Below are 23,692 nucleotides of genomic sequence, written 5' to 3'. Positions count from 1 at the left end.
TAACTCGTGGTTAAAAGTGACATTTCGAAAGTTATTCTTGATGTTCGAAAATCCCTGTGCTGTCGATCGACCGGTTTTCGAAAAGAACTCAGCCACGGTTGTCAACATTTAACTTCTTGTCTGTCAGAAATAACCACGCTCGGATAGCAGGGTTAATCGATAACTTTCCATGTGTCAAATTTCAACCAAAAGTTAAAATAATCCACCAAATGGTTCAGAGCCTAACCCTGCTATCCGAGCGTGGTTACTTCTGATAGACAAGAAGTTAAATTTTGACAACCTTGGCTAAGGCTCTGAAGCATTTGGTGGATTATTTTAACTTTTGGTTAACATTTGACAGATGGAAAGTTATCGATTAACCCTGCTATCCCAGCGTGGTTATTTCTGACAGACAAGATGTTAAATGTTGACAACCGTGGCTGAGTTCTTCTCGAAAACCGGTCGATCGACAGCACAGAGATTTTCGAACATCAAGAATAACTTTCGAAATGTCACTTTTAACCACGAGTTAAATTTAAGTCGGCAAATGGTTCACAGCCTTAGGTTGTGTTCCATTTGGTGATTTTTTTTTAACTTTTGGTTAAAATTTGACAGATGGAAAGTTATCGATGAACCCTGCTATCCGAGCATGGTTATTTCTGACAGACAAGAAGTTAAATTTTGACAACCGTGGGTCGAAAAGCGGTCGATCGACATCACGGGGATTTTCGAACATTGAAAATAAATTTCGAAATGTTACTTTTAACAACGAGTTAAATTTAACTCGGCAAATGGTACACAACCTTAGGCTGTGTTCCATTTAGTTACACGGCGAATGAGAACGACTCAAATTTGAGTTTAGTTCACTCATAATCGCCAAAAGTGCAGGAACTCAGCGATGAGTAAAATTTGTCTCATGGTTTCCTGTGGAAAACCTAAAAAATCTGCCGGAAAATGAGGAAATTGACGAAAATTTTATTTAGTCTTGGAGTAGTACCAATAGACTGAGTGAATCCAATCTTTACTTTTCTCAAATTCGGGAATTTTCCCTGGAAAATCCTGGAGAAACCTGGGAAAACATGAGGCAAATTAACTCATCGCTGAGTTCCTGCACTTTTGGCGATTATGAGTGAACTAAACTCAAATTTGAGTCGTTCTCATTCGCCGTGTAAATTTCACCTAAAATTGGCAGATGGAAAATTTTCAAATAAACCTGCTATTGTACCAGACTTATTTCTGACAGACCAGGAATCTATCAAACACATTTGAACATTAAAATTTATTTTCAAAATGTCACATTTAACTTAAAAATCAACAAATGGAACACAGCCTAAAAGTACCGAATACCGGATGGTCCGTTATTCCGAATTAAATCTACGTCAACATTGAAATATAGTTACTAGATGTGATGATTCTGAACGATATCAAAAGACTATGATACAATTAACGTACTTTTTTTAAAGCATAAGCCGTTTTAATCCAGTTTTAAATGTGTCCGAAATTATGGTGTGTTCCATTTGATGAATTTCAACATAAATTTGACACTCGAAAACAACTTATAATGTTCGAAAGTCCATCTGTTGTTGATCTTCCGATTTTCGAAAAGCTGTTAGTCAAAATTGATTCCTGGTCTGCCAGAAATAAGTTTGGTACAATAGCAGGTTTATTTGAAAATTTATCGCCTGTCAAATTTAAGTGAAAATTCACCAAATGGAACACAGCGTAAAGGCCCAAGCGCAATGACCGCGGAAGCAGATTGGAGTAAGCCTACTTGCCGGATTGAAAACTAGTTAGAACCAAGGCTGTGTTCCATTGGGTGAATGTTTACTTAAATTTGACAGATGGAAAATTTTCAAATAAACCTGCTATTCCAGCAAACTTATTTCTGACAGACAAGGAATCAATTTTGACCGACACTTTCTCGAAAATCGGCCGATCAGCAACAGAGGGATTTTCGAACATCTTAGTTTATTTTCGAAGTGTAAAATTTAAGTGAAAAATTTCCAAATGGAACACAGCCCAAGTCGACTTCGGTTAGGCATCTTGATGTCATTTGTGATATTTGTCAAACTTGCCGTTTCCGTTCCGCTTCCGCCCACATAGCGTTTGGGCCTTAAGTTTCCGTATTTCGAAGCTATAGGAATGCATTTGTTTGGTCATATCCCAGGAGCCAAACGTTCGATTAGAATAAAATTTAAGATAGTGTAGGCAGCATGATTACACCGTTAATGCCAACATATAAAACTCGTACATTTATGCTGGAATCCATTGAATCGCATTGATTGCCACATAAGACAACTCAACCTCTTCTTTTCGACTCTCGTGAAAAGCAAAACCACAAAGCACACACACACAGCACATGAAACCACCAGCCACGTACCTTCTTGACAATATTCTCATAACGATTGGTGAAGCTCTCGATAATTTCCGCGTAATCCAGGGATTTCAACTTCATCACTGGGACTTTTTCGCTTCAGTTAAAAAACAAACAAGCAATATCCCATAAACACACACACACTCAAAGACACAACTCACACCACACCCTCAAGTTGTATCACTTTTCAGTCGACGACTGTGCCAAGGATTACGGTGCAATCTTGGCTTCCAGCAATGCGGTTCTCAGCGGAGCGATCTGCGCCTTTATCTTAGCAACAGAAGCTTCTTCAGAGGGTCGGATTTCAACCCCAGCACCCGGGTCTGTCTTCCTCAGAAACGCGCTGCTGCGGTTTCTACATTCTTTGTCGGGAATTGGATACACATATTTTCTATATCACAACAGCACTACCTACTAAACTTTGCACGGTTGCTTTCCCGGGTAGGTCGAGGCGGAAGTAACTTGCACTCCCCGTTGGCTATGATGGCGTGATACATGCAATTCCCACTCCATCCGTGTTGATTCTCGGTTTTAATTTCTTATCGCAAATCTACTAGGCCGGGCAACTTTCTCTAAGCACGGCATCGTCGTCGGTCTCGTCGTAACGTCCGTACATGTAATTGTAAAGGTGTGGAATACTTTTAGGCGCGCGAGATCCGCTCGGATGGGTGGTGTAACGCGAACTACAAATGAAAATGAACGGACTGAGCTGCCTAACCCCGATTGAGGCCGACCGACGACGACGCCCGCCACCGCCGACGCCGCCGCCGCTTTTCCACCCAAACAGTTATGTATTTCCTGGGTGATCGCCTTGAAATGTAGTGGTAATGGAATATGGAGGACAAAATTGAAGGCAGCGCAGCTCCATTATTTATGGGTAGAGCTTTTTGAGCATTTTCTATTCCGGTCGTCGGAGGTTATCGGAATGCAGTAAGTGATGTTTGAATACCGTCATGCAGAAAAATGAGCCCTGTTTATAATGGCAACATATTCTTTTGATCAGCAAACTCGAATATTGTTGGATTTAACGTTGAATTTCGTTGTATAAAAAAGTATTATTATGTTAAAATAAACAAGTTATACCTACTATTTGAATTTTCGAAAAAAAATATAATGGAAAAATACAAGATTTTGATTGTTTGAAACCATTCTGTTGGTTTCAATTTAATGGTTTGTTTTTAACAGAATATAATTTGTATGCTAAAAAAAATAATTGTATCGGTTCGATACCAGCAAATTTTACGATTTATTTTAATAAATTAAGCCGGTAATAAAGTTAAGCAACTTTTCGGGGAGTTTGCGCTCCCGTTCGCTGCGCCTCGTGTTCATTTCTGCTGGGCAGTTGACACTTGCTGGTTGCGAAGGGAGCGCGGTATCAGCATTATCGTCTCCATCAGATGTCAGCTAATCTTGTACGTCTCTTGCTGCCTTCTCAGGTTGTTTGTCGGTTGGTCGTGATGGCTGGTCCATTACCGATTTGGAGCCGTTAACTTCCGGTTGAGTTCCAGAGACTTCTGCTTCTTCGTTTCTGTACAGCACCTGCTTGGTACCGTTCGGTGCAGCATAAGAGCCATCTTGCTGCTCGTCGAATATCACGTCTCTTGCAATGGAAATTTTACGCTAACGTGGATCCCAGACTCGATACCCATTCGTAGTAAAGCAAACCATGATATTTTTCTCCGATTTGGGGTCCAACTTGCCGCGTTTTTCTTTCGGCACCCAAGTGTATGCAACGGACCCGAAGACTCGCATTTCGTCTACGGTGTTTTCTTCTCTTTTAGCGCTGATGTAGGGCTCCGGTTGCCCACGTAAGCAGCTGTCAACATCGCCTCGCCCCATATGAATTTGTCCAGTCCAGCCTCGTGTACCATTGACCGCGACTTCTCCAGTGCTGTGGGCTGTACGGGACGGTTGCTTCCACGCTGATGCCTTGAGTAAGGCAAAACTTACGGAACAATTTTCCGGTATACTCGCCTCCGTTGTCGCACCTTAGTCGAGACACTCGGGTGCCACAGAACGCTGTCACTCGAGCACAGTATTCCTCAAACTTTGATTGCACCTCATCCTTAGACTGCAGAAGATAGACGACCGTGAAATGACTGAAATCGTCAATGAACGTGACAAAGAATCGCTTATTGTCCCATGTTATCGGCGTGAACGGGCCACATACGTCCGAATGAATGATTTCCAACGGACGAGATGCACGTCACTCTTTAACGTCGTCAAACGGTTGGCTTGTTTGCTTCCCTTGCAGACACACTTCGTCGTTTCCACCATTCCATGCTTCCATAGAGCCTTCATACTCGCCGTTCCCAGGTGGCCGAATCGTCGATGCCACAAAGTGAAAACGTTCTGCTTTGAAGCCATTGCACCTGCTTCGAACGAACTACCAGTCGCCGATTTAGACACTTCACGCAGCTCAATGTCCAACGTGTACAGTTGACCAGCCCGTCTACCGGTTGCAACTACACGATCGTACTTCAAAATTGTCACGGTTCCGTTCGAAATTCCTTCCGCCATTCCGTTGTCTTCAACGCGTCGCACCGAGAACAAGTTGCATTCCAACTGTGGCACATAAAGAACATTCTTCCGTCGACCAGCATCTCGGATCCTGCATACTCTGCGACGAGTGCTTAACCAGATTTAGCCACCGCAATACGCACCTTCTTGGCCAACGGATGCAAGACTTCAAAGAAAGCTTTGCTCCTTACTATATGTTCCGTCGCACCAGAATCAAGAATCCAGACGATACGCTTTTCGGATATCGTACTTACCTTACCAATCAGACTAAGGCCTTGTTGTCCTCTGCCACTGATCCATGACCACACTTCGCACAGCCTCGTAGTCTGCGAAGGGTCCGCAGGTCGCCTTCTACTTGGTCGATCCACCTTGCCCGCTGCGCACCTCTTCTTCTTGTTCCTGTTGGGTCGCTTTCTAAAACCATTTTCACAGGGTCATCGTGCTTCATTCTTACGACGTGCCCAGCCCACCGTAGTCGCCCAATTTTTGCAATGTGAACGATGGATGGTTCTCCCAGCAGCTGGTGCAATTCGTAGCTCATTTGCCTCCTCCACGTTCTCTCATCCATCTGCACTCCACCGTAGATGGTACGCAACACCTTCCGTTCGAAAACACCAAGGGCGCGTTGGTCCTCCACGAGCATAGTCCAGGTCTCGTGGTTGTACTACCGGTCTAATCAGCATCTTGTAGACAGTCAACTTCGTGGCGAATTTTATTCGACCGGAGCGTCCTCCGGAGTTCACTGCCACTGCCACCAGTGAGCCCAAAGACACGAACTCATCGACCACCTCGATTTCGTCACCGTCGATCTGAACTGGGGGTGGGAGGCTAACATTGTCTTCCCTAAAACCTCTTCCTTTCATGTATTTTGTCTTTGATGCGCTGATGTACGTTTCCGCCATCGTCTCAAAGTTCCGTGTCATGATGTCAATGTCATCGGCGAAGCCAAGAAGCTGGATGGACTTCCTGAAGATCGTGCAACTCGTGTCTATCCCAGCTCTTCTGATCACACATTCTAACGCGATGTTGAATAGCAGACACGAAAGTCCATCACCTTGCCATAACCCCCTTCGAGATTCAAAGGGACTCGAGAGTGTCCCGGATATTCGGTATCGATTGCTCCAAACTTATGCTTTCGATGAAATTTCCCTCCATTCTTCCGTGGGACGATTTTTCGCAACCAAAGCATTTAATGCTAGTCTTCTTACCAGCAAATGCCGAGTCTTCCGAATGTAAAGCCGCTTCTTTACGTATTCCAATGTCAGCTGTAGTGGCTGTATCGTCTCCAGGGCCGTAATGAGCGCTTCGTAAGATTTGGGAAGCGCCAGCAGGAGCTGGCACACAACGTCTTCTTCCTGCATGTTGACTTTCGCAGCCCTCAGCTCTCGCAGAATCTTCTCGAAACGAAGCAAGAAAGCCTTAACGTCGCCACCTTCATTCAACCTTAGCTCTTGGAATTGCTTCTTCAGTATTAACTTGCCTGCAATCCCAATTCGCTCGAAAGCATTCTTCAGGGCGTTCCAGAAGTCTTTGGTCGTCTTCTTGTCCTTGACGTTCTTCAGCTGATCCTCCGAGATCCAATTAATCAGAAGATTCTTGCATTTTCTGTCCAAGACCCACCGTTCTTTGAGCAGCTTCTTCTTCTGAGCACGTACTTCCGCAGTATCCGCCGCGAGATTCCTCGCATACTCTTCCTCGTCGATGGCCTTTGTCGGGTAGCCAAGCATGTTCGGATCTTCCATCAAGACTTCGATCCGAAATTTCCAATGTCCGAAATTGCTTCCTTCGAACAACCAGAGCTTCTCCTCCGACATCTTGATGACTGCTTCGTTCTTCAGATTTAAAGAAAAAAATGACTACTTCTTTTCTGTTCTGGGCCCATAACCTATTAAATAGGCAGAGGTAATAAAAACAGGTCCGGATTTTTCAAGTGTTACAGTAGAAATGAAGAAATTTTTTATTCATTCTAATTCTTTCCCAAGTTCCCAAAACTTTAGGAAAATTGCAGGAACTTCTGAATAGATCAAAGCACAAACCAGAATTATTGAAGTTCAGAGATCTTTAGGGCAGTTCCAATAACTTCAATCAGCCGATGAGATCTTTCTATTGATCGGATAAGCCATCTCCGAGAAAGCTTGCCTAGATCAGGGGGAACGACACTTCAGGATTATCCCATTTTTACCAAACCTCTCTTAAAATTTTCAACGTACACAAAATTTCAATCCATCCTATCTATTCTTGCTATTCTCAACTTATCCCTTCTGCAGGCACATAAATTGTCAAGCAGGTAGACTGCGAAGTACTCTGCCACACTCACTGTCAGTTTTCAACAATCTCAGGGCTGGTAGCATGGAGTAGTTCGCCTCCTCGTGGTGTGCCCTGGAAACGTTAATTATCGAACCCAAGGGAGAGATATTGCGGCTAAACGAACTACCGCAGAGAAGCCCTGCACAAACCCTCGTTGTGCAAAGGCAGGAGTGACGCCGGGTTCTTAGTGCTTAGCACAAGCAGCTGGTAAGCGGTCACATCTGTCCTAAGCTACCCTGTTGGACAGTTGGCTGGCTATCACGTCTGCTTGGAACCGAGGCGAACAACGAACAGCGAACAACAAGAGGAGGTTGAGAAGCCCTGCACAAACCCTCGTTGTGCAAAGGCAGGAGTGACGCCGGGTTCTTAGAGTGCTTAGCACACGCAGCTGGTAAGCGGTCACATCTGTCCTGTACGGGCCCTGGACAGTTGGCTGGCTATCACGTCTGCTCTAGAACTCAGGCGAACAACGAACAGCGAGCAACAAGAGGAAGGCCCTGCACAGCTGCTCACTGTGCAGTAGCGAGTGTCATGTCTGACACAACACGTAGTGATGCGCCATAGCGCAATCGGCCCCCTCCCATGACGTAATGCCTTCGGGCGGTTCCGGGGAGGACAAGGGTCTAGAGCACAGGGTAAGGTTTAGTGGGTCGGGAGAGCTACTTCTCCCATCCCCACACCCTGAGTTATCTTCTCAGGTGTCTGGGAGCAGATTCCCCCCTGTATAAAAAAAAAAAAAAAAAAAAAAAAAAAAAGGGCTGGTAGCAATCACTGCTGTTAAAAATAGTGATTTTAGTGACCATTTTGATGAAATAACTGACCAAATAGTGACTTATAGTTGTAAAAATAGTGACTAAAAAGTGACCTAAAAGTAAATTTTAAAGAAAACTCTTAGGAATTTCTGAGGACTGAATTTAACATTTGATAAAAAAAAATATGCAATTTTGAAGCTTATTTGAAAGATACCTTGAGTTAGTAGTAAGTTTTCTGGCAAATGTTAGGGGTTCGTGAGCATTCCTGACATTGCTGAAAATTATGACAGCATCGGATTGCGGGGTTGCTAGTGTAATTGGATAATTATGAATATTTTAGGTGGTCAAAAAGGAGACTTTCAATGTGAGTAGAATTCCAAGGGAAGGAGTGAGATTGAAAAGGAAATCTGAAATTAATTCAATGAATATTCGGAGAATCTTTCGAAAGGGTTTCTTATTGTGGAGAATTCCAAGGAAAACTAAGTGAAAATTGAATTCGGAGCATAGCTTCACCAAAATTTTGAGGAATATTTCAATGGAAATCTCCGTTGAATATGGAATGGACTATTCTGAGGTTTTCAGAACTACTTGAAAGTTCCCATTTTTTTTCCTGAAGTTAATGAAACTGCCTTGAAGTTTTTTTGTAGTTTGAGAAACTAGCCTGAGGCTCACTTCTCATCAAATTCTTAAACCTCCCTGGACTTTTTAGGACTTCCTAAAGTTTCCCAATTTTTTTCAATGATCCTGGATCTCCTCTAAACGTTTCACAATTCGTTGAAGTCCTCTAAACTTCTTAAAAATTTATGTGACTTCTCTAATGTTAACGGAACTGCTCTGAGGTTCTTTGTTCTTTTCTGAAATTCTCAAAACTTCTCTAAAGTTTTAGCAGTTCTCATGAATCTTGTTGTATTGCGCTGAATTTATTTGAACCGCTATAAAAATGTTTAAGCTTCAGTGAGCTTCTGAACGTATGCGAAGACCTCAATTAACTTTTTAACGTCTCTGAAGTTATCTGAAAATCTGGGAACTGCTTTAAAGTTTCCACTAATTTTCTGAAACTAAAGGAACTGGCCTCCCCAATGCTCATAAAAAATCCTGAAGTTCGCGGATCTCTCCTTAAGCTCCATTTTTATAAATTTCTCGAAATGTTTGTGAAGGCCACAGTCCTTCTGTGAAGTTTTCGAAGTTTTTCTAAATTTCTGGAACTTTTGTGCTACCGATATTTTCATGGAATTAGAATGAAATAATTAATACAGTTCTATGATTTTCATTGAAGTTCTTAAGATTTTTTTGAAGTTCACTTCCCTTAAACTATCGACTCATAGACACACTCTAGATTTTCCTGGTGGTATTTAAACTGCCTAAACGATTATTGAATTTCCTTAAAGTTCTCTAGACTGCCCTGAATTTTCAGTATTTTTTTAAGAACCCGCAACTTTACTGAAATTCAATTATTTGCCATGAAGTTTCAACAAATTCCCTTAAGTATTATAACCATTATAAACGGTCCCTTATTTGCCCTGAACTTATCAGTGGTTACCTGAAGTTTGTTTAATTTGTTTAATAATCCGGCAATTTGTTTGATATATATTCATAATTCCCTGACGCTTCTGAATTCCCTGAGTTTCTCGCAACTTCTTTAGGGTTTCTACAATTTCCTTGAAATTGTTTGAACTGCCCTTTGATTCTATAATCTGTCTTGATGTTCTCGAAGCTTCCCTAAAACTTTCAATTCTATTGAAGATCTCGGTTCTGCTGCTCGGAAATAAATGGAATTCCCGTAAAAACCTTTAAATTTCCCTGCAATTCTCTGGACTTCTGTGAACTTTCTGAAATATTTCGGAAGTTTCCATAAATTCTCTGAAGGACTCTCAATTTTTTTTCAGCACATCATGGAACTGTCCTGATTTTTTATAAATTTACGATTATAGATATTCAAACTGCTCCAAAAGTCTGGACTAAAGCTACGGAAACTGCTCTTAAGGTCTGAAATTCCCCAAAAAAATCTCTAGATCTAGCTTTTCTGTGGTACTTAGGACTTAAAAAATAGCACAATACCCCTCATGTTTTATATATTTCTCAAGTTCGCTTGACACCTGCGAAGTTCTCTGAAATTCTAGGAACTTCATAAAAGTTCCCGAAAATTTTCGGATGCTAAAAGAACCGCTTTGAGGTTCTTAAAGCTTCCAGTAAGTTCCCCATATTTTCAGCGTATGTTCCCGCAGTTTGTTTACGGAGCTTCAGTGAAATTCTCATAATTTCTTTTCATTACTCATTACTTCGCCAAAGTTCATACGAACTTGAAATAAATCATTTATTTTTTTCCTTGATTCTGGCACTTTGAAAATTTTCAATATCTTGAACTTGTACATGGAATACGAAACTTAAAGATATTGAATAATTTTAGATCTTGGAATTACTCAAATCGGGTAAGTTTTTTACAACTTTATTAAGTGAGAAATTAAGTATGAATGTTGAAGTTTATATTCAATGGATTTGATTGTAAAGCTGTTTCTTTAAAATTGATTGACATGTCTTAAAAACGTTTGGGTAAATTGCTGTTGTTTTTGATCTACAAAAAAAAAAGAATATTTTTAACGCATTTAAAAATTTAGCTTTATTAGAAACCTAGAATTTATCCGTTAAAATATTGGAAAAACCTGGAAAAGTCAGATAATTTTATTTAGAAAAATGAATAGACATTCTGTAGATAGAGAAAGACGATTAAAACCCGAAAGTAAAGAATGATCAATCTAGAAATAAATTCACGCTAAAAAAGTTGAAAATAGTGACTGATTACAAGAAATAGTGACTTTAGTGACTTGGCCTTCAAAAATGAGACTTTTTAGTGACTGGCTTGAAAAAAGTGACTAAGGCTGTGTTCCATTTGGAAAATTTTCACTTAGATTTGACACTTCGAAAATAAATTAAGATGTTCGAAAATCCCTCTGTTGTTGATCGGCCGATTTTCGAGAAAGCGTCTGTCAAAATTTATTCCTTGTCTGTCAGAAATAAGTCTGCTGGAATAGCAGGTTTATTTGAAAATTTTCCATCTGTCAAATTTAAGTAAAAATTCACCAAATGGAACACAGCCTAAGGCTATTCTATTCCAGCAGACTTATTTCTGACAGACAAGGAATGAATTTTGACAGACGCTTTCTCGAAAATCGGCCGATCAACAACAGAGGGATTTTCGAACATCTTAATTTATTTTCGAAGTGTCAAATCTAAGTGAAAATTTTTCCAAATGGAACACAGCCTAAGTCACTAAGGCTGTGAACCATTTGCCGAGTTAAATTTAACTCGTAGTTAAAAGTGACATTTCGAAAGTTATTTCTTATGTTCGAAAATCCCCGTGCTGTCGATCGACCGGTTTTCGAGCCACGGTCGTCAAAATTTAACTTCTTGTCTGTCAGAAATAACCACGCTCGGATAGCAGGGTTAATCGATAACTTTCCATCTGTCAAATTTTAACCAAAAGTTAAAATAATCCACCAAATGGTTCAGAGCCTAAAAAGTGACTCGCTACCAGCCCTGCAATCTCCACAACAAACACCACGTATATCAGCTGGCCATGACGGACCACTCGTTTATAATCGGTCGCGGGGGCAAAAACATCAAGTGCATCACTGAGAAGACGGCAACGCACATCCATTTCCCGGACTCAAACCGATCGAATTCGACGGATAAGAGCCAAGGTGAACTGCTGATTCTATCCCCGGGAAAAGCCTCACCAATCAAATCTCCTACGACAAGCAGGTGGAATTTTTTTTTCACTTGGCCCAAGTTGTACTCGTCGCTGCTGCTGGTCAAGGCTTCGGAGAAGAAAGAGCTAATGGTGAAGGAAGACACTCACCGGCTGATGGAGTTTCTGTGCGAGAATATTGCGAATCAAAATCCCGTCCAAATACAGCTGGGAATATTAATCGAATCCTAGTCATCCATCGCCACCACCCGTTCCTCCCGAGGTTCCTCCTACAGTGCAGTTTCGGTGTCCATTAATTGAGTTACGCTAAAAATCAAAATTTTCGCCACGCGAGTTCGAGAAGAAACGTCAACCAAACCGTTTGTTTACATCAGAATAACTATTTTTCACAACGCAAATTAAAGAATTTTTCATTCAACATCTTGCCAATTTCCACCGGTAATTGTCTTATTGTACGATTTTCCTAAGATCTGAACTGATTTGTACCTTAGCTATTCACACACAAGAAATAGGCGAATCCAAAAGAAGCTAAGCGATCGTTTCAGCCGCTGGCGGTTAATAGGGGAACCCTCAAAAGAGTGATGAGGGTGGACATTTTCACCGTGAAGCATAGGAAGAGGACAATATTTTCACATTTCCTGATTCATTTATCCATCGCAGGTGCTTGAAATCATCATCCACGTGGAATATTTTGTTTTCTGTATCGGGTTTGCAGTGATTCAGCTGGTGCTTCCATATATTTGTGATGAGAAAAATTAAGATTTATTAAATTGTTCCAGCGGTTATGATCTTCCGGCTTTTTAATGTGTGGTTATTTCAGTTGTAAATCAGTTCAGATCAGTAGATAATCGAAAAATAAACCACTCCCGCTGAAAATTTGCAAATTGTGCAATAAAATGTACATTATTTTGAGTTTTAAAAATCTTCATTAAGATGTTGTTCGCGCGACACTTCTTTCTTTAGGTTCCTTCGGACACTTTAAAATGACGCGGCGGACTTCAGTTTATAAAACTATTTTATTACGCGAACAGAGAACATATATTTTTACGGTATTTAAATACGTGTTGTACACGCGACGGTTTATTAACTTCTATCTTATATTCTATCTACACTATCAGCTGACCGGCTACAGCTGCTGACGATCGAGAAGCGATCGGGATAAAAGGCCTGTTCGCACACTACTGTTATCTATCGATCGTTTCTTAAAGTGAAACAGACCGAGAGCCTACGTGAAGATAACAAAGATAACAGTAGTGGCGAACTGTGTGGAACCCGTTTGGTCACTCATTTACCAATTAACCCTGTCCTGCTTGACCATAAGCCGGCCGCCTTGGAATCCTATCGATTTCAATCTATCCTACTCTTACTACTGTGTGTTTTCAAAATTCAATGTGTGGTGTGATATAGTTACAATAGAATTCATTTTCATCTTATATACTACTGCTGCCGCTGCCGCTGTTGCTGCTGACTATCGAACAGTTGACCCAAATACGATAACTGCTGCTGACCGTGATGACCTTGGCCTACATTCGAACTTCTGGATTCCACTGCTGTAACTGCCTATTGTTCGATCAGCTGCTGCCGTGCGATTCATCTCGTTGGATGTTTGATGTTGATTTGCCAGTGTACCTCGGTAAACATGGAACGGATGTAGTGTCGTGCAGTTTGGTTGTGTAAAATCGGAACAACATACCTGGCAGAAATATTTCTGCTTCTGCAATTGTCCGATTGGCTCGACATTGGTTATCTATCCAGGTTTGATTTCGGTTGCTCTGTTGTGAATCTTCGATCATGCTTCTGACGTTGGTGGTGTTTTCCTTCTAGGATTGGAACTATGCTTTCGTCCGATCGACGGCTCAACAGGAACGATGCCTTCCGTCGTTTGGTACGTGTGGTTTCGGTGATTGATGTTGTAGCTGATGCGATACTTAGGTGATCTGTGCGGTGCGTGACGATGTTCACGGCCGATCCGCACGGTGCGTGCGATGTGATCTCTGAATAAAATAAGAGGGTGCTTTTTCAATTGAACTACTGAAAACCAAAACGACTTGCCTGGACGGAGGCCCTAAGGCCTCCGGTAGACGCCCGTGTGGCGTCGACCATCCCTCTACGTACGATTCGATTCGAGACGACGTTCTGACATTCGACGATTGAACTACGGTGACTGCGATGTTGAACCCACATTGCTGAGAAAGTACAAGCAGGTTGGCCATACCTGTTGGCGATCACAGCGTAGAACCAGGAGGACGAATTGCGCACTTCTTCCTCAGGATTGCTGTCACTGTTTGGTCGTACCTCGAAATATCAAACGTGTTTGGGAGTGTGAATTTCGAATCGAGCTGAACATAAATTTGACGGTTAGCACCATTGCTAAACACCGTCTTGACTGGACCTCAACAAGACTGGATGCACATGCAAATACCACCACCGAAAACGACACATATTACCTCGAAATTGGACGCTAGACAACTCAAATTTGGCGAAGGAGTGTCGGGTGTTTTGGGTTGACCAAAAACACTGAGGTTTGACTGGAGAAAAATGAGCGATTACTTTTTAGAAAATTGAAATAATGCATAACTTAACTGGGTGTGCGGAGGCCTCTCGACCTCCACCGTTGGAGGAGTCCTAGTTCTCCTCTTCTGACATAGGAAGATTGTCTCTGATTGGTAGTACACAGATCTTTGAGATCGCTCGTCTGTAACTGCCATTCTTGGTCCGGACGGTTGCAACTCGGATGTTTCCGTCAGATCCTGGGTGAACCTCTGTCACCCGTGCCAACTGCCACTTCAACGGTGGGAGATTCTCCTCCTTGAGAACAACCATAGTTCCAATTGCTATGTTGTTCCTCTGACGCGTCCATTTTGTCCTGTTGTGGAGATTCGACAAATACTGCTCGGACCATTTCTTCCACAGTTTCTGGGTATATGCTTGCACCATTTGCAAAGCTGAAAGTCTGTTTTCGGGAATTGCACAGAGATTGGGCTCTGGAATGGCCGTCAGAGGCCGCTGAACCAAGAAATGTCCTGGTGTAAGCGGTTCGAAGTCGTCTGGATCGTTGCTAATAGGTGTCAGGGGTCGGGAATTCAGGATTGCTTCCGTCTGAGCTAGCACGGTCTGCATCTGGTCGTATACCAGGCTGCGGGTGCCAATCGTTCGTTTGAACAGGATCTTGAATGATTTAACCGCTGATTCCCAAAGCCCTCCGAAGTTCGGTGATCGTGCCGGAATGAACCGAAGTTCGATTCTATCCTCTGCCGTATGTCGTAGTACTGCTTCTTTGAACTGTTGGCTGTCGAACAACCGTGCGAGTTCATCCAATTCCCTCTTGGCGCCAACAAAGTTCTTTGCGTTATCACACATGATGAGAGACGGAAGCACTTGACGCATTCGTGGATGACTTGTCTAGTCAGTTTCCTGATGCTTGTAGGCCAGAACTGCTCTCGGACGTTGGAAACTACTTGTTGCTGACCGGCATGGAAATGTCTCTGATGATAGTAAGCTACAACTGCTCGTGCGAAGGGATGCCGATGATCCAGGATGTAGGGATGTTTCCGACGCTCCGATACAGCAGCGTTCTTCAGCCGGCCGCCAACGCAGAGTAAGCCATCAGCAAGTTGCGGATTGAGCGGAGATATTCTGGACGAATCTTGCACCTGACCACTCTTGGAAAGGTCTGCTAATTCCTGGGGAAAACTTTCTTGCTGTGACAATTTCACGAGAGCCTTGATCGCATCGCCGTACTCATGGGAAGTGATGTAGCCCACCTTCCTGCAGAGTTGATTCACTGGAGACGAATTCCATTTAAACCGTTGAATATAGACAGTCAGTCGCACAAGATCTACCAGAGACGATCGAAGGCCGAAAATTTCACTCGGACTGACGGTTGGAAGGGCTGCTGCAATGGCTTTACTCTCCAGATCCGCTATGTTCAACTTGTTCTCATCGATTTCTAGCACTTTGGGCCAGTACTGCTGATCTAACTTCAGCCAGCAAGGCCCGTGAAACCAGCGTGGTTCGTACTGCAGCTGCACTGGGGTCATGCCTCTTGAAATAATATCCGCAGGATTCTCCTCTCCTGCGACGTGATTCCAAATTCCTCCCTTCGTTATGTGTTGGATTTCGGAAACACGGTTTGCGACAAATTGCTTCCATCTAGATGGCGACGACGAAAGCCAGCAAATGACGATGGTTGAGTCTGCCCAAAAGAAGCATTTGGCAGTAACGTTGATGCTATTGACGATTTTCTCGTAGAGGTGCGCTAGGAGCAATGCGGACGATAGTTCCAGGCGAGGAGTCGATAATGATTTCTTATTTTTCTTCAAATTTTCGAGTGGAGCTACTCGAGATTTGGAGGTCAGAAGATGTACTGCCACGCTTCCATCTATAGCTGTAGTGCGAACGTATACGCATGCTCCGTACGCTTTGTTTGAGGCGTCACAGAAGCCATGCAGCTCTACTGCTACGACGATACGGCTTATTCCAATCCATCGAGGTACTGCTATCCCGTCTAAGCTTGCTAAGTTCCGCCTGTACTCTCGCCAGTACTCCTGTAACTGCAGTTCGAGTGGATCATCCCATCCACAGTCTTGCTTCCAGAGATCCTGCAGAAAGATCTTCGCCTGAATTGTTACTGGTCCTACCAGTCCCAAAGGGTCAAACAGTCGGGACGCATCTGATAGGACACAACGCTTCGTTATCTCCGTTGATTCATTCCACATCGGCGAACTGAATCGAAAGGAATCTGTGCTTGGTTCCCAGGTTAAACCCAGCGTTTTCACAGACGAGCTCGAAGAATCCAATTCTAAAATCGAGCGTTCGTCCCTCAAATCCACCGGCACCTCTGACAGCAATTCCTTGCTGTTAGAATTCCACTTTCGTAACGAAAATCCAGCTGATTGCAGTAACTCTATCATTTCCTTGATGAGCACCTTCCCTTCCTCAATGTCATCTACCCCTGACAACATATCATCCACGTAGAAGTCCTTTCTAAGGACCTTTGCAGCAGCTGGGTGCGAATCCTTGCCTTCATCAGCCAAGCGTTGCAGACATTTCGTAGCCAAGTAAGGTGCTGATGCAGTGCCGTAGGTAACTGTATTGAGAACGAATGTCCGAACGACGACGCTATCTCTCCAGACGATTTTATGCAGCAGACGATCCAGTAAACTCTGCAGCACCATCCGATACATTTTGGCAACGTCTCCTACAAGAGCGAATCGATGTGTACGGAAACGAAGAGTGATATCCACTATCATGTCTTGAACTACGGGTCCCACCATTAGTCCATCGTTGAGTGAAATGCCACTGGACGTTTTGCAAGAAGCGTCGAATACTACTCGCAGCTTCGTCGTCGTGCTGTCAGGCTTGAAAACGGCGTGGTGAGGCAAGTAGTATGACGGGGCACTCGTATCTTCTTCGAAAATTTCCTGCATATGACCCATGGCTAAATATTCGTGCATGAAATCCACGTACTGCCTTTTCAGTTCTGGATTCATTGAAAAACGACGCTCCATTCCCATAAAACGCTTGATTGCAGTCGATCTGGACTCACCGAGCTGCTGGATAATCGCCTCCTTCTTCGGTAACGTGACCACGTATCTCCCTTCTTCATTCCTGACCGTTGTCCTATCGAAGAATTCTTCGCATGCTGATTCCTCGACTGATAACGTACTGGTGGATTGACAAGTTTCAACTTCCCAGAACTTCGAAAGCTAATCTTGAATCTGCGCTGTTGAACAGATTAGAGTATACGATGCGCCTGCAGGATTTTCAGGAATACGACCGGAAACAATCCAACCGAATACGGTGTTCTGAAGCGTCGGGTCATCTTCGGTCGCCTTCTGCCTCTCCTCCTTCAGCAGCTCCAAGAAATATTCTGCTCCGATGATGATGTCGAAGGGTCCTGTCTCGAAGAACTAAGGATCGGCTAGATGCAGACGATCGGGAAGATTCCACGTCGTGATGCGGAAACTTGCGGTTGGAAGTGACACAGTTAGCTTCGGCAACACGTGGAACTGCATCTCTTCAGTGAATGATGAAATATATTGCGATCTTGGACCCACTACAGCACTGACTAACTTCGTCGAAACGGCTTGAGATTGTCCAATACCTTGGATTGACAGAAAGACTGGTGTTTCTTCTAGCTTGAGCTTGCTAGCGAAACTCTTTGTCATTAGGCAGTGCTGTGAACACGAATCGAGCAAAGCTCGTGCAAGCACAATATTGCCATAGCGATCCTTAATACTGACCATTGCGGTCGAGAGAACGATGTTTTGTGTAGGTGTGATGGGGAGAGCTACATGTGTTTGGCTTGTGGTGGCGTGTTCTGTGGCTGGCTGAGTGTGTGAGTCTTGTGAGTTTGCAGTGTTAGCGGTCCGTGTCTGATGGTTCGAGTTTGGTGGGCTGGATTGTGGCTGTCCAGACTGTTGGTTTGCTGTCGAAGGTCTTGACAGCGAGGGTGGAGCGGAGGATCTAGGTTGATCACTGTGCAACCAAGTGTGATGCTTTTGATAACAATCGTGGCACGTTCCCTTCTCGCAGTTTCTGGCGATATGCCCAGGATACAAACAGTTCCGACAAAGTTTGTTCTTAGTGACAGCCTCATTTCTCTCCGCCAACTTCATCCGTTGAAATCGAATGCACTGGAATACTGAGTGACGTGGTTCACTGCAAAAATGACATTTTCCAGCTGATTTCATGGCTGTGTGGCAAACTGCGATGCGTGGTATCCGTGGACTCGAGCTGGCAGATTTTGCTGGAGCGATTGATTGCAGGACTGAGCAGTGACCCTTGAGAAACACCATCAAATCTGCATACTTGGCGACTTCTTTGCTGTTATGATGTGTTTCCCAATGCCGGATTGTGGCCGAATCCAATCTGCAACACACCATGTAGGCCAGGATGGTACTCCAGTCGGCAGGTTTTTCGCCGATCTTCTCTAGCATCTGAAGATTTTTCTCAAAGTCTCCAATCAACTGGTTGAGCCCTTCGTATGTTTCTCTTTTGAGGCCTTCCACCGCGAATAGAGCGTCGAGATGAGCTTTTACGATCAACTTCTTATTCTCGTAGCGACTCTCTAACGCCTTCCACGCTACAACGTAATTGGCGGAAGAAAGCTCTATTGCGTTTAGTTCCTGTAGCGCATCACCGGACAAAGAAGACCTAAGATAGGTGAACTTGTCGATTTCCGAGAGTAGAGTACTGTTGTGTATGAGACTCCGAAAGCTGTCACGATACGGCACCCATTCGTGAACCCTTCCACTAAATGAAGGTAATTTAATTTCAGGCAGCTTTACTCTTGCGAATGGAGCTGCGGCTTGCACGCCCCATTGCTGGTTTCCAGAAACTGCCGTCTCACAGATTCGAATCGATTGGAAATCCAGCAGATCTGCCTTCAAAACGTAATAACGATCCTCGAAATCCTGCATGAGCTGATCGTTTTCCTGTTGCTTTCCATCATCTTTTACTTCCTCTTCTTCTTCTTCGTGGACATCTTCAAGCAGCAACTCAATTTTTTCACGGGTCTGGACGAATTTCGTAAAAATATTCTCCAACGCTTCGAGACGCACGGTAATCTGGCGAGCATCCCTTTCTGCTTGAAAGTTTTTGACGAATTGTTGGATCCCGTCCAAAGAATTTCGCAACTGATGCTCTCGTTTGCTCAAAGTCCTTAGGTCTGCCATAATGAATCACTCACTGCACTAGCACTGCACTGATAATTTAAAATTCACACTATGTGATTACAGGACGCACTTCTCTGCAATCTCACTGCACTGCACTGCCATACACCACAATGCACTACCGATCGACTCAACGTACCACCCACCGGACCTTACGACTTGACTGACGATCGACCTGACCAATTTGACTGCAGAAAGAGGACAAACATAGGGAGAACCAAAGAGCAGACAATACCAGCGAAAATTTAGACCAATCGAGACTTATGGCGAGCGGACAACAAGGCTACTGCTCATAAATAAAGATCGACTCACATGCATTTCATAATTTATTACAAAATCAGCCACAGAGTTTTGAAAGCGTCTCATGCAACACGCCACCAACATGCACTACTCCCTGGATTTCCTTTGGCTACGAATTACACGAGTCGCTGTCTTCATCCAGTTTCCTACAGCCTCAAGATGACTTGTTCCTGGTCCGATCCTTTCCTTGATGCAGCTTCCAAATGGCTGCACACTGCCAATCAAGTGCAATTTCACGATGGCTCCTTTGGCACGAGGTCCTGCTCGCGATGGCGAATCACTAGTGTCGAAAAATGGTGACACTATTCACCGGGTCACTTATTCACACCGTCACAATAGTCTAACTATGGATCGTCGTCCATCGCGATCTTCACACAATAAATTTCGCGACAATTGTCCACCGGGTGTCCGTGAACCTTCACCGTAAATCCGGTTCGAAGGACCAAATGTTCGCGCGACACTACTTTCTTTAGGTTCCTTCGGACACTTTAAAATGACGCGGCGGACTTCAGTTTATAAAACTATTTTATTACGCGAACAGAGAACATATATTTTTACGGTATTTAAATACGTGTTGTACACGCGACGGTTTATTAACTTCTATCTTATATTCTATCTACACTATCAGCTGACCGGCTACAGCTGCTGACGATCGAGAAGCGATCGGGATAAAAGGCCTGTTCGCACACTACTGTTATCTATCGATCGTTTCTTAAAGTGAAACAGACCGAGAGCCTACGTGAAGATAACAAAGATAACAGTAGTGGCGAACTGTGTGGAACCCGTTTGGTCACTCATTTACCAATTAACCCTGTCCTGCTTGACCAGATGTAAACAAATGGATTGGATGACATTCCCTCTTAAAATCGGCTAGCGCACTCTACATTGATGGTGCATGAAAAGAGCATGCAAACCCGATACAGAAAGCTACATATTCTACGTGGATGATGATTTCAAGCACCTGCGTTGGATAAATTAATCAGGAAATGTGACAATATGGTCCTCTTCCTATGCTTCACGGTGAAAATGTCCACCCTCATTACTCTTTTGAGGGTTACCCTATCAACCGCCAGAGGCTGAAACGATCGCTTAGTTTCGTTTGGATTCGCCTATCCCTGCTCTATTTTCGTCAACACAACATGCTCAAAAAAAATCCATCAATTATGTTTTTTCCCGAAAATTCCAAATAATTACTAGACTGAAAAAATATATCCAAATGAGTGTCGTTCCCCCTGACCTAGATTGATACGCGTCCGCAGACATCACCAAATTTCGTCTTGCTGAGCCGATTTCTCATATTCAATTTCTTTCTACGATGTCAAAATTAAACTGTCGAGCTAGAGCGAATAAAGACCAATCGATTGGGAATGTCAAGAGCCACATGTAAAAAGGGCATACCAGCATTTTGCAAATAAACCTTTGTAGGTCATTTTCTCGCTAACCGAGGGTCGCCCACGCAAACCAACAGCATCATCCGAAAGGGGAAAGTTTCCCCTACCCGGTAATGTTGATGGTTTGCGTTGGGTCATATGGGTGGCGAGAAAAGGGCATAAGAAGGTTTGTTTACAAAAAGCTTGTATGCCCTTTTCACATGTTTTTCTTGATGTTTTATACAGATGACGTTGTTAGTGTGGCTGAATATAGGCCTTTTTAAAGCACCACCAACGTAGAGGGCACCACGCGAGTTCGAGAGGAAACGACAACCAAACCGTTTGTTTACATCAGAAGAAGGATTTTTCACAACCCAATTAAAGCATTTTTCATTGAACATCTTACCAATTTCCATCAGTAATTGTCTTATTTTACGATTTTCCACACATCTGAACTGATTTTCACCTAAACTATTCACACACAAGAAATCCGAAAGATTATAACCAGTAAGGCACTATTGGAATTTTCCATTTTTCTCAACCAAAATATTCCTGAACACTAGCAGAATCCTTGCAAAAATGATACAGAATTAAATTTTTCAACTATAGATCAATTTTTCGAGCATCTCAGATGAATCAATTTATCAGGAAAAGTGAAAAAGTGTTCCGCTTCCAATATCTCACGGCAAAAATTTCTGCTCACAACACTCTTTTTGACGTTTTCATGTTCACCACCAGAGGTTGAGTCGATCGCTTAGTTTCTATTAAAAAGGCGTGTTGGTCGCAGACGAAAAGACGTGTTGAATCAAATTTTAAAACCCTAGTCATACGATAGGGTAGCAAAGGTAACATGGCCTAAATCGAGATTTTAGTGGTGTTTGAGTGTTCCAAATCTTTAATAGGAGTATAACATATCCCTTACTGCATTTCTGCACCAAGCACGACCAAAGTTTGATTGTCTTTATACATTAACATAACCTCTACTATAGCTCCAGAACATCGAAAGGATCCGTCAACCTGTGCTACGCTAAGGTGTGCCTTCAAAAAGCTTTTGATGGCTCTGGTTGCTGGTCTACTAGAGGTGTACACCTGCTGCAATCATAACCTCATTGTCTATCTCTATAGCTACATGGGCTTCTGTGTACAATGTGAAGGTTTTCCGAACATTTATAGAAACCCCTTTGCCTACGCGAATTTGTTGTTGCAGAGTCGTAGAAGCAAATTAAATTCAATGGGCCGTTAGTTTTGCTCCTGCTGCAATTGCACATTATAGGAAAAGAATCGGGGAGTGCGCATTCGCCTAACGAGCTAGTATAAGTATCCGAGTGGTGGTGGGACAGGAGTTTGTTTTGAATTCACTGCCGCCGCCATGTGGCCTGCTGCAGTTTCCCCTCTTTTTTTTCTTGAGCCCATGGAAACGGATAACAAACAACATTGATTCTGATTGCAACGCCTGCCAATTCGTTTGATTACCTGGATACCTTGGTGCAGGTGCTTGTTAGGGACGTTCGATGGAGCGTTTGAAGTTGAACGGTTTGTACAATGGATTTAGTTTGCTATAAAATTCAGTTACGGAGGTTGAACTGTTGAACGCATTGACTTTCGATGTTGATTTATTGCTTGTTGCTTGCATTACGTTTCCACCTTTATTTTTTTTTTGATACTGGAGATTTTCTCTAATACTAGCAAATATCTCAAGTTTCGTTCCAATACACAATCCGCGGAATAGAAAACCAAAACCACCCCGCAAATCCATCGATCAACAAAGTCAAAAAGCAATTTTCGTTCCCAATTTCCAACAATCGACTGTGTCAAGAAGGAGGCGATATTGACGCTCACCACCGGAAGAATTTCCTTTGAAACTTTTTCTCCATCGTCATCTGCACCGTCGTCGTGATGGTGCTGCATGAAGTGGCTCTCGCTCCCATCTTCTATTGGTTTTCTTCAAACTCTATCCCACATTCGAAGCTGACACAGCTTTTCCACTCGCTTTTTTCCTCCTCCCCACTGGGGGACTGGTGGGTGTAAAATACTGATCTATCACAGAATCGCATATCAGTGAAAAGTCCAACTCCCCATCCCAACCCCAATGGGCAGTAGGTGGCATCCACATTGTGTAAATTGATCTGAATTGCTCATCGAACCCCCCCCCTCGTATACTTCACAACCCACAAGTGCCCAAAGTGCGGCACTTTTCCCGAAGGAAGCGATTGACAATTGAGCCGGCTGACTCTGTATCGCTTTACAAATTGAAATTGTTCGAAGAACAAGCTGAAATTGTACCGGAGGATATTGTATTTCGGATTCGATCAGCGTGCGCCTTCAGTGCCCTTCGGCATTGGAAAATGTTTGAATTTTTGAAGCGAAATCAATCCCTACCAAGCGAATGAACGAACTTAACTATTTCCAAGGAGAGGAGGAAAGTTCATTTCTTTTTCAAAGCTGATTATATGCAGGTACAGGGTTGCCAGCCGAACGAACAATTGAGCTTGCATTCACCACGACCGCATCTGGCAACCCGCTGGTCCGCATTGATATTGCATTAAACTTGCCAACTACCCATTCAGATTCGGATTTTAACGCATTCAAGTGGAATCTTCTACTGGATGCAAACACCCGAATGCAAGCGCCCTAGCATCTTCTGCCCTACCACTCCCGCCCACCAAGTGCAATTGCAAAATTCGACCGGATTTTAACCGGTGCTTGAC

At 43.3% G+C, this 23,692-nt stretch overlaps 1 protein-coding gene across 3 annotated transcripts in view; it reads right to left on the bottom strand.

Annotated features, from left to right (window-relative positions):
* LOC135712628 (zinc finger C2HC domain-containing protein 1C) overlaps positions 1-23,692 on the bottom strand; it is a 175,256-nt gene that overhangs the window by 43,206 nt on the left and 108,358 nt on the right. Inside the window, exon 1 of one of the 3 annotated variants that reach the window (XM_065235583.1) lies at positions 2,360-2,574. The exons of the other annotated variants lie outside the window; for them this stretch is intronic. Coding sequence (XP_065091655.1) covers positions 2,360-2,434 — 75 coding nt within the window. The 5' untranslated portion in view covers positions 2,435-2,574. Of the gene's footprint in view, positions 1-2,359; positions 2,575-23,692 lie in introns of those variants that run through there. 3 annotated transcript variants of the gene reach the window in all.

The sequence above is a fragment of the Ochlerotatus camptorhynchus genome, unplaced genomic scaffold (assembly GCF_037179485.1).
Source record: "Ochlerotatus camptorhynchus isolate MF236.1 unplaced genomic scaffold, CSIRO-AGI_Acam_v1.1 ptg000498l, whole genome shotgun sequence".
Taxonomy (NCBI): Eukaryota; Metazoa; Arthropoda; class Insecta; order Diptera; family Culicidae; genus Ochlerotatus; species Ochlerotatus camptorhynchus.
The sequence above is the reverse complement of the archived record's forward strand: the minus strand, read 5'-3'. Positions and strand labels throughout refer to the sequence as shown.